We start from the raw sequence: 14022 nt of genomic DNA, 5'->3' as shown, positions 1-14022 counted from the left end.
TACATTGGGCCAATCAGCGGCGCGGATACAAAATTTAACGAGGACCCACGCCGAGTGACGTCACCAACAGATGCCCGACAACAGAGCCCCGCCCCCCACGTGACGAGCGCCCCTGCCAATCAGCCGCAACCAGCGGTGGACGCGCTCACGTGGCACAGACCCCCAACACGTGTTTACTGAATTCCATAGGTGGGACAAAGTCATTGTTATGCAAGTCCAAGTCGAGTCGCAAGTCATCAAATTCATGACTCGAGTCTGACTCGAGTCCAAGTCACATGACTCGAGTCCACATCTCATAGGTGGGACAAAGTCATTGTTATGCAAGTCCAAGTCGAGTCGCAAGTCATCAAATTCATGACTCGAGTCTGACTCGAGTCCAAGTCACATGACTCGAGTCCACACCTCTGCTGAATTCAGAGGAAATGTTCAACTCCTGCATACGGAGAGTTCTGCAATGATACCCAAAACACGTTTGTTCTCCGTACATTCGCTGAAAACGTGTGATGTGTAGCTGTTGAAAATGCGTTCGTTTGCAGCTTAGCGCTACGGATCTTTACCAGTTGTCATAGATCGTAATGAGGCCAGGCGATGTGTCCTCCCTTCGGGTTCCGTGTTAACCACCGAAGCTCATTGGGTTTGAGTGTTAACCACCAAGGATCAGTGGTGTTGTGTTAAGAGGGTCATTGGGCCGCACCAGCAAGCAGATATCTTTTTTTAAAGGATCCTAGAATTGGACGATGGAACCCAAATGGTGATTTTTGATTCATACTTTTAAGAAAGTTCCACTACAGCGCCAAATTTGTATGCAATCTTGGTATTCAGTGCAGGGGATATCGATTACAACTCCGACAGTGTCAATATTGATGTGAAGCTTTCATGACTGCAGGAATTTATACTTTTGTTCTTTCAATAAAGTCATGTCGATAGGAAAAATAACTAATAAATCACGACGTTTCGATAGCAACACAAGCCATCGTCTTCAGGTGAAAAATTAGATACAGCAGGTAGACTGCTGCTGAGGAAATGTAGCGAGAGCGCTGCTACAACCAAGAGTGATAGACTTTGTAGTGGGTACCACCTAAGGGTAGTGGACGGGACTAGGGATGGATTTTGCAAGTACTGTAAATGTAATCGCAGAGGGTCGGGGTGAGTCGGCTCATCCGAGAGGGGAGCTGTCGCAACGGGCGCAACGGACAGGAGTGAAATCTACAGAGTAAAAGGCGATAGCTATCAAACTTAGAAATGTAATGCAACTCAGTCGGCCTCTGTAAATTTCACCCCCCACCCCATCGGATTAGCCGACACCCACCCCGACCCTCTCTGCGATTACATTTACAGTACTTGCAAAATCCATCCCTAGTCCCGCAGTCGTTTGTTGCTGGCCATGACACTGGGCCCGAGCTCAGCTGTGCGAAACAGGTGCTGGTGTTTGGACAATTACAAAATACTTGCAAAAGGAGCATTTATTGAAAACAACGTAACAGTGTATACCGATTGTACATCGCGATGGTGCAGCGCTGCCGATCACCATGACAAAGGTGCAGCTTCTCTTACTGTGTTTTACCATGACAAAGGTGCATCTTCTCTTAATGTCTCTAGGATGGTGCCAGGTTTCTCACTTCATTATTTACTCCTTTAACAATGGTTCTTTTTTGAGACCCATGAGATGTAATAGTTTAAATATTTCATTCTTGCCAAGGCCATTCTAATATCTGTATTAAGTTAGGGTTAAGTTAAGTTAAAATGTTCACCTCGAACATTGAATCAGTTTATTCAAAGTGGAATGACCGGTCATTTTATATACTTGTATATTTGTATAACTTGTATATTTGTATAACTTGTATATTTAAGGGCCTTGAATTTATCTCAACTCATTGTTATGCATCCGTTTCATTGTATACATTCCTACCACCAATGCCATCTTTTGTTAACGCCTCGTGTTTCCTAGTTTTGCTTTTCACTTCCCTATATGTATGTTTATGCCTGTAATTGACCCCGTGTTAAGACTTCAGTAGAGGAATTGTGTTGACTCCATGTTCACCAATGACAAGGCTTGGATGCATTTTCTTTCATCTTCAAGACGTGGATATCACCTGCAATACAACACAGTTTGAATACTTAAAAATCCAAAACAATCACAAATCCATGAAATGCAAAGCACATGTAATATGGCCAGTCATTGAAATACCGCTGCTGTGGTGAAATTAGGGCTCATGTGCAAGGCTGCCACTGAAATTTCTGCCACTGGTGGCAATGGCCTCAGTAGAGGGAGCTCTGGGGGGTATTTCACGCTGGCCGTAAGTCTGGAAGAGGTGATATTTCCCCACCACGCGACCTGGCGATCAACTGTGGTGGACCCATACATATTGCTGGGCCGACAGAGGTGTAAGGACATTAAGGAACTCTCACCATTGTTTCAACTGTCCCCCTGGAAAATGAAATATAATCAGATATGCTAAACGTTCCACCACTGCAGCAATCCATATTTTCAAGGATGTACTTCAAAATCAATACAAAAAATAAGCAGATAGAAGGGCATATTGACTGCTTGGCTAAAGCCTCACCTTGGAATGTGAAACTTGGTGTGATTAAAATCTTTGAAGCTCCAGGATCTGAAAATAATTTAAAAACCTCGTCAGATATTACAGTTGAAATGTAATTTCGCAGACACGCCTTCGCGTCTCTGCTTCAACTCAGATAGAAGACGTCTACACAAATATTCAGGTCAGACATTTTAGGCATCATCGAAGCAGAGTTTGGAGGAACACCTTTATTACAGGGTGTTTAACAGTAATTCAACACAAGCACATGATTTAAATGTATGGCAATTGTCCTAACTTGTTTTAGTTTAGCAACGGAGGTTGACTTTTCAATAATTACACAATACTCCAGTACAGCAATCCATGCCTAAAATTCATTTCGAGAAATTGTATATGTAGAAGATATGATTCAGCGTATTCAGATGTTTATTTAGCTGTAACTAGATTTGTTACATTGAAATGTTTTAAAACAAAGTGTACATGCCACGTTTGGCTGTAACCAAGGTCCGTCACCCTTGTTCAAGAGGCAAAGTGACTCCACGTGTTTCAACGGGTTCATATTATGGTTAAATGAGACCGAGCCTGGGAGTATCTACATTTTGTAACGGGGCTTTATTTGTTTATATACCACTCATCTCATGAAACTAACTATGGCTTGTCACGTGCAGGGGATGTAATTAAAAATAAATCAGAACTAAGTAAAGGAAAACGCGTTTTGACCGCTTGGGTAAAACCTCACCTTGGAACCTGCAATCTTCAGGCGATTGCATCCGACGACGACTCCAGAATCTTGAAAAATAATAATTTCAAAACTTCAAGTCAGACAAAAATGTAAATAAAATCTCGCAAGAATGCCTCAATGGCTGTGCTGCAACTCAGATGAAGGATGTCTACACACATATTCAGGTCAGACATTTTAGGCATCATGGAAGCACAGCGATTGTAGAAAACCTCTCCTCCAGGTTGCAGATAAAGTTAGTGGGCGAGTGGAACCAGGGCACACGATTCACACTTAACGCAAGAATAAAAGCGTTATGTTACCTGCATTCTCGAAGAGTTCTGACCTTTGTGGCAGGATTCTAAACAAAGAGAGAGCGTGTCCATCGTGCACATCAAATCAGCCGCACGGCCGACTGGGGAGTGCCATCCTTTAGGACGCATTGGTTCAGTTCAATACAATTAAACACTTCCGTTTTGACAGTCTCGGCAACAAAGTCAGGTTTACAGGTGAGCTTCGAGATGTTTATGGGCTAGGAATGTGAGACATAGGTCCCACACACACGTACCAGACATTACACAACTCATTCTTTGGGTATTTCGATAAAGCCACGTAGATAGAAAAAAATAAAAACGATCACGTTTCGATCACAACGCAATCGTCATCAAGTGAAAAAAACCGTCGTGATATTTGTTCTATCTACGTGGCTTTACCGAAATACCCAAAGAATATGAATTGCTGCAGTCACGAAAGCTTTAAAGTCAAGATTACACAGCGCGTTTCCATTAGTACTGTACACGCACGTGCACACTGTACACGCACACGTGGCCGCCCCCTTCACAAAGTCGCGCGAACCAGCGGGGGGAAGTATGGCCAACAACTCGTCACACCCGGCGCAATGCCACTCACGATGCCGTACCTCAGTCGGGCTCCCCGCGTAACTCGGGGCTCATCGCAGCGGCCTCCAGCCGAGACAGAGCCCGTCGCGTGCGTGGTGTTTGTGCGTATTAGACAGTGGAGTGTTTGTGCGTACTAGGGGCGTGCGAGTGTGCGGGGTGAGTGTCTGTGCGCACTGCAGAGTAGCGTGTGAGTGTGGCTGGCGAGCGAGTGTCTGTGCGCACTACAGAGTAGCGTGTGAGTGTGGCGAGAGAGAGCGGGGTGAGTGTCTGTGCGCACTGCAGAGTAGCGTATGAGTGTGGCGAGAGAGAGCGGGGAGAGGATTTGGGGAGAGCGGAACGAACCACGCTCTGCCCTCGGCTCCATGGCGCCGCAACATGGCGGCCCCACCGTGAGTGACGTCATCGTGTGGAGCGCGATGACGTCACGCAAACGATTAACAGTATGTTGGTAACGGCGTGGTCGCTGGACGATGACGTAATTTATTTATACGGGTCACACGTCACCGCGTCGGGAACGTCATTCGCGGGTGACGTCACGCGGGCCGCCCGTGTTTGTGTTCGGTGACGCGCGAGGCACGGGGCCGGTGTCGCGGCACCGCCATGACCCCGATGGAGCGCCTCGTGAAGGCGTTCGAGACGCTCAAGGCCTCGCAGGGCGCTGGCCCCGCGTGGGACGCGGACGAGCAGCAGCCCGGGCCGGGCAAGACGTGAGACCCGCGAGCCCCGCGAGCCGCCTGCACCTCGCACTACACACCGACAACTACACACGCACTGTACTCGCACTGCACTCACACAACACGCACTGTACACGCACTGTACTCGCACAACACGCACTGTACGCGCACTGTACACGCACAACACGCACTGTGGACGCACCGTGCCCATGTGCACCGTGTGCGCTGTGCACATGGGGCACGCCACTCGCTGCGCGCACTATAAACATTGGCGCTGCGCGCACCCCCCACTGTACTCTGTATTCTCGCGCTGTGTGAACCGGCGCCGTGCTTCCTGCATGCACCACGCACTCTCAAGCGGCGGCAGCAGCAGCAGCTGCCATGGTCAGTCGACTGCTGGATGAGGGCCTCTCCCAGCCGTCTCTGACGCGATGTGATATCAACCTCGCTGACACGAGCCCGTCTCGTCTCCCGTCTCGTCTCCCGTCTGGCACAGCACGACACAGATGGGCAGCGAAGTGGCCCGGAGATGGCAGTGAAGATAATTGATTATTTGAATCCATCTGTGGGAGCCTTTGATTGGCACCCCCAATCTACGTGTGTTTCCCGCGTTCTCTGACTTCCGAAATTGGCCAAGAAACTCAATTCCGTTTCCTCCTGACACGGCGCGGTTAGGCTGGCATGGATCACCACCCCCAGCACCACCACCAGTAGCAGCAGCATTTTTACCGCACTGCCAACACGGCCTCGTGCTCGCCACGGCACTAAGTGGGGGGGGGGGGGGGCCCACGCCGCACGCCGCACGCCGCGCTGTGCGTGTTTGCTAACGAGGCTCAGTAATCGCCACTCTGGTGGCCACCAATGACGGTGTAGACCAACCCAGGATATATTCCTTAGCCGAGGTCAGCTGTCACAGCCGTGCAGACACAATCCTGGTAGCAGGTCTCGGCACAAACACATTCCTGGCACACGAACACGGATACCCCATTCCAAGACTGTTCGGGCAAATTCCGGACAGGTGGCAACCGAAATCTCGGGGTTCTCATCGCCTCGTGGCCCTTTGCTCGCTCCCCGTCTCCCCACGCCTCCTCCTCCTCGCCGTCCACTCGCTCTCAGTTGTACTCTCTCCTGTACTCTCTACATGCTTTTATTGCTCTCTGTGTTGTTGTTGTTAAATACGTGGGGGTGACGCTGAGTTTGGCAGATTGCGATACTTTCAATGGCCGTTTGCCATGTACAGCACATGCCGTATACATTGCGTGCCATGTGCAATCGGCTGTGCCATGTACAGCACATGCCGTATACATTGCGTGCCATGTGCAATCGGCTGTGCCATGTACAGCACATGCCGTATACATTGCGTGCCATGTACAATCGGCTGCGTGCCATGTACTTGAGTACACGAGCAGGCGCCGTGCGTGCCACCTGTGTTTATGTAGTGGAACACATGGAGATATTGCCTCTCGTGTTCGAGGGGATTGAGGGTGGAGGTATGGTGAGGGATGTGGCACCACAACAGGGAACTTGAGGGACGAGACGCCCCACTCGTGCTGAATGTGAACGCCAACAGCAACACGGAGTGGACAGAGCCCCGGGACCGACAGACAGCTCGTGAGGGTGGCGTGGAGTGTGATGGGCGGACAGGACGAGCTCTTCTCGGTGAAGGGAGTTCATGGAGTTGAAGGGCAGTGAGAGTGAGTTCAGCCTGGAGAAGACGAGAGAGCGGCTGGGTTGTGAGAGCTCCGCTTGTAGTTGAATAATAACAATAATATAAGTGGTACAGTGCAAGAAGACACGCTACCGATTGTTCCAAGTGTGTAACGGGATATTTTATTATTTATTAAATCGTTTTACCCATATGGGTTCAACCGTACACTCGTGCAGGAGGCCGCTCTTACTGTTTATGTACATTACATAGTACACCATAGGCGACGCTACATTTGTGCTGTACAATCAGACTGGGCTCGGATGTCCCCATTATTCCGGCGACTCCCCGCTCTGTGTGGCGCCTCTGCTCTGCGCAGGTTACTTGGGGACGCTGCGTTGGCAGTGGCACACAAGCAACACGGGGACATTACAGCAACTCGCCACGTTCGTTGGTAGCACCGTGGTCATGGAAGGAAATCAGAATCGGCGACGTTTCAGGGAATTGCCCTTGGGAGCGCGTGTCGCGTCTCAGTGGCTTCCTGAGTGAAGTTTGTGGTGCCGCTTGCTAGAGGGAAATAGTCAATTACTGACTGATGGTTTCTTAAGTCTCCAAAATCACTCTTTATGTGGATAGATGATTCACACGGTGACCTTTAGTTTGCAAAACCTGGCAGCGAGGCAGTAGCAGAATGGAAAACCATCGCAAGAAATGTGTAATGTCTCGGGCTTAAAGCAGAGGCAATGATTGCACAGTCGATCGAGGACGACACAACTGTGCAATCATCTGTCCCAACGTGACTGGAGAGTCTTCTCTGGGGCTCCCTTTCTAGGGCGCCCTCTAGTGGAGCCCTTCCGCCAGCAGTGAGGCGAGGACGTAATCGCACAGGGGCTGGCTGACGTTGCTGCACGCGGTGCGTGCACGGGGTGAGCAGAGAGGGCCGATGAACGTGAGGGCCGGGGGGCCGTGACTGGGGCCGAGAGGAGCCTTGCTCCCTGTGCGATGTGGGGGAGAGGAGTCCACGTTGCGGACCAGCAGCAGGAAGGGGGGAATTGCAGGCGACAGTCACGGCAGCAGAGGAAAAGCAGCGACCTCCACCGATTCTCCTCGTGCCTCAAACACCTGCGATCTCATCGCTTCCTAATGCCCTCGGTTACTCTTCCATCTAAATCTCAATGTGATGCGGAGCTGTCTGATTCTGGTTGATAATTTCACTTGCAGCTCCAGTTGATATAATGTTCTCTGCAAATACTCGTGCAATAATCAGACAATCTATTTCATATTTTAAGAATCTTGCTTTGATTTTCTAAATAATTTTGTTCAAGCCAACTTTAAAGAAAATATATTTAATTTAATGTTGATTATGTTTGTGCACTCTTTTCGATTTCTTCTGTAATGCGGTTGTATCCCCTGTGATTTATATTCGGTTGTTTTTGCTCTGATTTGTTTGCTTCTGTGTTGTAACTAGTTTTATGTTTGTATTGATTTTGTCATGTTGGTAACCCAGGTCACTCTTGCATAATGAGACTATCATGGTCTCTTGAATTCCCACACAGTTACACAAAATAAAGTTAAACTTCACATTAGAGTTTCACCATGAGGCGTTGGTTGCTGGAGAGCAGTGTACCATTAGGGGAGCGGAGAGGGAGAAGCAAGACCATTTAGGATCTCGAACATGTTAAGGACAATCTCATGATCGATCTAATATAGAATTGGGATTGGAGTGACACTCACATTTACAAGTGCGAGTGAAAAGCCTGGTGCTGGGATTCTGAAGTTGTGTTGCCGAGGGATGCGGGAGAGTTCTTTAGTCAGGAAGCGGAATTCACATCCATTCAGCTCACAGCGGCAGACTGAGTAAGGAAATCACGGGTGCACGAGATGTTACCAGGGGGAGGTAAATGGCGTTGCAGGGTTGGGGGGATGTGAGAGAGAGGAAGGGTGCTTTGATGGCACCAAGGTCACAGACATTGGTAGCAAACTCAATGTCTGTATTTATAAGATCGATTTTGGGAGGGGGAATTAAATTAAAGCAAGATCCTTGCCAAGAACGACCTATTTATGAATATCCCGTTTACAGCCCTGAGCCAGTGGTGGAAATTCCCCAGTACTATGACTTCCGACAAAGCAGTAATAATTGTATTGACCCCGTAGGGATGATGGGTTGAGTCAACTCCTATTAGCATGGTTGGCTATGTACAGTGCGAAAGAAGTTCAACATACAACTCGCAACCTACCAATTGCAAGCCACTTGCACAGAAGAAGGACACCGGACGAGGAGTGGTGTGGCCAATTGCAGAAAACACCTTCCGTGATTTCTCTTCTCTTCTGCTTTAACTGACGAACTCAATGTTTGCAATTCATATTTTAATTCAAATTTTTTTATTGAAGAGAGAAATTGCATTTTGAATCTGTCCTGCGTTCAGGATTATTACTACATTGAGCACGAATGCAAAATTCAAAACTATCAGTTGTGCGGTGACTGTGTTCACCCAGAACAAAACAATGGAACTAAGAACGATTCCACGTCCAATTCACAAACACGAAGGAGGAGGCGTCATCATAGCAGTGATGATTCACCACTCTGCTACTCCTGATGCAGTTATTTGGCTCCACCACTTCATCGTAAAATTACAGTTATTGCTCTGCATCAACATGGGCCGTATGAAGAAGCATTTGTGTAACTATAGAATCTGTGTTGCAGCTGGGATGATATCTGTACGCTTTATTACCTTGCCAGAAGTGGGCTCGAGGAGTCTACTGTTTATTAATATTCTATTCTTGTTTCATTCATTGTGTAGGAAAAAGGAAGGTCCTGCCAATAAAAAGGAGAGAATCTCGTACTGCCAGACCATTGCGGAGACCATCATTTCGTCGAATGTGAGGTGAGCTATGACAGTGCTTCTCTCGGATTTCCATGCAGCGTTTCAACCACTTAACGCTGCACGTATCATTTAGGAAGCTCTGTGGGTGCCCATGTCAACAGGATCCAATTTGAGTGTGCACCACCGGACGCTTGCCACGCGCTGCCAAGGAGCGTGTGAAGCCTTGCAGTTGTCATTGGTTGGGTCTTTTTCTCACTACTGCCCGTTGGGACAGCCACAAGTCTTTGGCCACGCATTTGGTTCTTTTGTGTTGGTGGTCTGGATAAGACCACGAGCTTTTGTGCACGCAATGCTGCACACCTGTGCGTGTTTCCACTCGTTCAGGAATTCCTCGGACTTCCCAAAGTTTCTTGGTATCGCTGTGGAGACCTTCCTGCTGTGCTGCGATGACACGGAGGCCGATGTGAGGATGGTGGCCGATGAGTGTCTCAACAAGGTCATCAAGGTGACGGCCTTGGAATTACGGGTTTGTCTCGCGTGGGTATGAGTTGAGTGGTGGCTGTGACTCGACGTCCGAGCTGTGGATGCGGCTGCTGTCTGCACCATATGTCCCCCCTCGCGGAGCGCTCTGGGTGCACGTGCGTGAGCTCGCAATGCGCCGCGCGTTTGTCGCTGCAGACGCCGGTTGTCGAGCCGGCCTTTTACTTTTCCTGCACGTGCCCTTCCTTCTGCTGGACGCCTTCGTCGATTCTGTGCCGCCTTGTCTAACAGCGGTGGCTGTCTGCCCCGGTACGTGTGGCATAGGCCCTCATGGACACGCACGTGGCAAGGCTCCAGCTTGAGCTCTACAAGGAAATAAAGAAGGTGATGTCTTGGAGCATTCATCTCATCAGTTACAGAGCTGCATTGTAAATTACATTTGATAATCAGAGGGGAATTATCTGCTGTCTTGGAGCATTCATCTCATCAGTTACAGCTGCAGGGACATTATCTCTTGAATAATTCATGTTCTGAGCTGCATTGTAAAATACATTTGATAATCGGAGGGGAATTATCTGCTGTCTTGGAGTATTCTGCCGCACATTTGACAAAGATAACATGCCAGGCGAAAGCACTGCAGCAATTTGTGGGTGTGGACATGTGTCGGGAGCGGTGACGTAGTGGTTAGCGTACTTTTGAACGAGCACAGCCGTCTGAATTCGATTCCGCCTCACGGCCAACATCATTGACGTTTATCTGAACTGGACGTAGGCCTCCCCTCGGTTGACTCAGTCTTACATGAATACCTGATGCAGTGTGTAAACATCAGCACTGGGGAGGCAAAGGTGACCAGGCACCGTGCTGGCCACACACCCCACCGTGTGCCGTGTTGGCCTTAATAGGTGCTCGCTAACAGCACTTGCCACAAAGCAGTCTGTTAAGGGCTACACGGGGGGCCTTGTGCGTTGTGTTGGGCTGCAGAACGGGGCTTCTCGCAGTCTCCGTGCTGCCCTCTGGCGCTTTGCTGAGCTGGCGCATCTCATCCGACCTCAGAAGTGCAGGTAACGGTTGCATCCGCATGCTGACATCTCCAGCGCCCGCCTCGCGGAGAGACGGCGTCTCTTGTTCCCGTTTCGATCCCCTGTGAGTAGTGGTGCCCACCTATGGGCCGTGGGGAAGTACATTCCACCACTGGAGCGAGCGCCTTGTTCGCTGACCGAGAGGGACGTAACGTTTCACAGGTTCGTCAAATGCGATGCAGGCACCGTTGTCACTTGGGTGCGCGGCACAGCGGAGTGCTTTGTGTTGCGGCGTTGTCTAGTTTTGCGCGGTGTTGAGCTCTGCGTTGTGGTACCACCGTTGCTTGTGTCCCCGCTACGGCTGCTGCTGCTACACAGGCCCTACATGTTGAACCTGCTGCCATGCCTGGTGCACGTAAGCCGCCGGCTGGAGGAGCCAGTGCAGGAGACGCTGGCGGGTGCCGTGCCCAAGATGGTCAGCGTGCTGGGCAGCTTCACCAACGACGGCGAGATCAAGGTGCGACTGGGTTGCGGTCAGCGCTGTGCAGCGGCCTTCAGGCCCCAACTTTACGGCATTGCTGTTGGCTGCAGTGTTTCAAGATGACACTTTACTTTGTCTTTGAAAATGCAGTGAGTGGATGCAGTGTGTTAGAGTGTATTTTGCGGCAGTGTGGTGATGGTGGTGGTGTTAGAAGTGGTGGTGGTCGTGATGGTGTGAGGAGTGATGGTGGTGCTGTGAGGAATGATGGTGTGGTGGCGACGGAGTGAGGAGTGGTGACGATGGTGCTGATGAGTGCCGCGTCGTGAACTCACTGCCTCTGCCCCATGCAGACACTGCTGCGTGCGTTTGTGCTGAACCTCAAGTCGGGCTCGGCGGCCATGCGGCGCGCGGCCTCCACGTGCGCCGTGGCCGTGTGCCAGCACTCACGCCGCCCGCACGCATTCTACGCCTGGCTGCTCTCCGTGCTGCTGGGTGAGCCTCGATCCTCGCCGCGTCCGCCTCTCGTTCGTCACCGCATCTCCCTCTCTCGCTCATCACCACATCCACCTCGCTCGTGACCGCATCCCCCTGTCTCGCTCCTCACCGCGTCCCCCTTCCTCGCTCATCACTGTGTCCACCTCGCTCCTCACCGCGAGCGGAGCGCCACCGCCCCGCGTCCAATTGCGCCGTGTGGCGTAGTGACGAGCGGTGCTGCGCGGCGGCGTAGGGCTGGTGACGCCGCTGGGGGAGGCGCGCCTGTCGTCGCTGCTGCTCGGTGTGCTGCACTGCCTGCGGGCGATTGTGCCCCACGTGCAGCAGCCCGCGGCCGACGCGGGCCTCAAGGGCAGCTTCGGCGTGACGCAGCGCGAGGCCGACGCCGGCGTCGCTCCTCACGTGCTCGTGCAGGCAAGTAGCCCTCGGCGCGCAACAGCGCAGCCGCTAAGCGCCGCTCTCGCCGTAGGAATGTGAACATTCCAATAACTCGGGGCTATAAAGGACCACTACTGCAATGCTCATTTGAGTAGGAAATTGTTTGCACTCTGTGTCTGTGGCGTTCTCGTAACGTTACAGCAGCGTCAATCCTGCTTGTCTTCATGGCAGTGTCACTGTCTCTGCTCGGCTCACCCTGACGAGGAAGAGGTGCGCGTTTCCCCACAGGTGTACGAGGTGACGCTGTTCTACACGCAGCACCCGGAGCACAACGTGGCCACCACGGCGCTCGAGATGCTGCAGCAGCTGCTGCGGATGCCACCGAGCGCCCTGCAGCTGGCGCTGACCACGGCCGGCGGCATCCGCCACCCCCTGCCCTGTGCCCGTCGCTCCGCCAGCGTGTCCAGCCTCGTCGGTACCGCCAGCGTCGTTCGGCCGCGGTCGGAGTCGGCATCTGGTTTTAGCGACGGTCGTCGCGCGGTTTCACTTTGTTTGTCTGTCGCGGGACGCCGGGGCCGGTCTGCTGCCGGTGTTGCTGCTTCCCCCCCGAAGCGTCCCGCAGTGGCGACTTTTGCACGCTGCGGCCTCTTGGCAGGCTGCGGCCCTCTCTATTCCTGCTCCAAACGGAAGTCTGCTTTTGAAACGTAAAATCAAATCACATTGCCGATCGCATGCATCTGGTAGTGACCGATAACAACCCCATTCACTCTGGCCATAGGCGTTCACCATAACTTTAGAATCTTGTGGAAAGTGAAATACTAAAATTGAAGACGAAGCCACAGCAGGGGTTGGGCGACGTAGCATTGTGCGTGAGAGACGACCTCTGGCCGGGAACGATCGGCAGCGGCTACTCTTGAGCTCGTTTGGAAACCCTCCAGAAGCCAGTGCTGATAGACGCTGTTTTTCTGCAGCTCTCATGCTCCCACTGTGTATCGTGACGTCTTCGGTAAAATTCAATCGTTTCTGTCCTCGTTAGTCTCCCGTTGGTTGAATTTGCAGGTGATTGTTTTTCAGCATTGGGATGTTGGCCAATACCAGTTAGAGTGTATGTATACGAGTCACCAAAATTAAAAAAGAATCTCATAAAATATTGATATTACCTAGGCTGCCCTGCTGGTCTCCAATGTGTTTTTTTTACTGTAGATAAAGGGGCCCAAATCCCCAGCGTCAAGGACAGAGCGTCTGATCTGTTAAGGTCACATTTTCTCACAGCGCCGCTGAGAGATGAATGAGATGAACGGGTAGGTCAGCAAATGGGCACAGCAGCTGCCACCCGTGTAAAACCCTGCACGGCGCCTCCACCCAACCCTGGGCAAACCCTCGCCGCCGCGCGCCTCTGGAATCCCAACCCACACCCTCCCTCGCATTCGTTAACATAATTTATGCCGACTGCACCCACATGGTCTGTACAAAATGAGCAACATAGTTTATTTTTTTATTTAAAGCTTTCGTGACTGCAGGGATTCATATTCTTTGTTCTATCGGTAAAGTAACGTAGAAGGGAAATAATAAAGTAATATAAAGATATTGTTGTTTTTATATTATTTTATTATTTCCCTTGTACGTGACTTTACCAAAAGAACCAACATAGTTTATGTTCATAAATTATTTCCAAAAATAGTCAAACCAAATTTAGTCATTGAGGCGATTGATTTGCTTAAATCAATCTTATTTTCTTCAAAGTTCAGATGACGTGATTCACTTTAGCCCTCCATTCTTTCTCCATGTGTGTAACTGTGTGTGCCTTTGGCTGTCCGTGTGTCGCTCTGCCCTTTTACAGAAATCAATACAGGCAACGATCACTGGAACCC

General features: G+C 50.7%; 1 protein-coding gene and 1 long non-coding RNA gene across 7 annotated transcripts in view; one reads left to right on the top strand and one right to left on the bottom strand.

The window, feature by feature from the left end:
- Positions 1 to 1445: 1445 nt before the first annotated feature.
- LOC144721773 (uncharacterized) lies at positions 1446 to 4570 on the bottom strand. Of its 2 annotated transcripts, XR_013585974.1 has the most exons (5): positions 4178 to 4570; positions 3582 to 3619; positions 3280 to 3329; positions 2565 to 2612; positions 1446 to 2093 (listed from the first exon to the last, which is right to left on the bottom strand). It is a non-coding gene; the product is annotated as an uncharacterized LOC144721773 (long non-coding RNA). The 2 variants fall into 2 exon arrangements; XR_013585975.1 differs by lacking the exon at positions 3582 to 3619 and having other exon boundaries at positions 4178 to 4569.
- Positions 4571 to 4672: 102 nt separating this feature from the next.
- The window catches only part of HTT (huntingtin), a 48693-nt gene continuing 39343 nt past the window's right edge, over positions 4673 to 14022 (top strand). For 3 of the 5 annotated variants that reach the window (XM_078599676.1, XM_078599675.1, XM_078599673.1), the window contains exons 1-9: positions 4673 to 4864; positions 9278 to 9361; positions 9686 to 9827; positions 10106 to 10165; positions 10763 to 10842; positions 11179 to 11317; positions 11632 to 11773; positions 12009 to 12187; positions 12440 to 12626. In XM_078599676.1, coding sequence (XP_078455802.1) covers positions 4758 to 4864; positions 9278 to 9361; positions 9686 to 9827; positions 10106 to 10165; positions 10763 to 10842; positions 11179 to 11317; positions 11632 to 11773; positions 12009 to 12187; positions 12440 to 12626 — 1120 coding nt within the window. In that variant the 5' untranslated portion in view covers positions 4673 to 4757. The remainder of the gene's footprint in view (positions 4865 to 9277; positions 9362 to 9685; positions 9828 to 10105; positions 10166 to 10762; positions 10843 to 11178; positions 11318 to 11631; positions 11774 to 12008; positions 12188 to 12439; positions 12627 to 14022) is intronic. The other 2 variants (XM_078599677.1, XM_078599674.1) reach the window with 1 other exon arrangement.

The sequence above is a fragment of the Lampetra planeri genome, chromosome 12 (assembly GCF_965212315.1).
Source record: "Lampetra planeri chromosome 12, kcLamPlan1.2.h2, whole genome shotgun sequence".
Lineage (NCBI taxonomy): Eukaryota > Metazoa > Chordata > Hyperoartia > Petromyzontiformes > Petromyzontidae > Lampetra > Lampetra planeri.
Note: the sequence above shows the minus strand (reverse complement) of the source record. Positions and strands in the feature narration are given on the sequence as shown.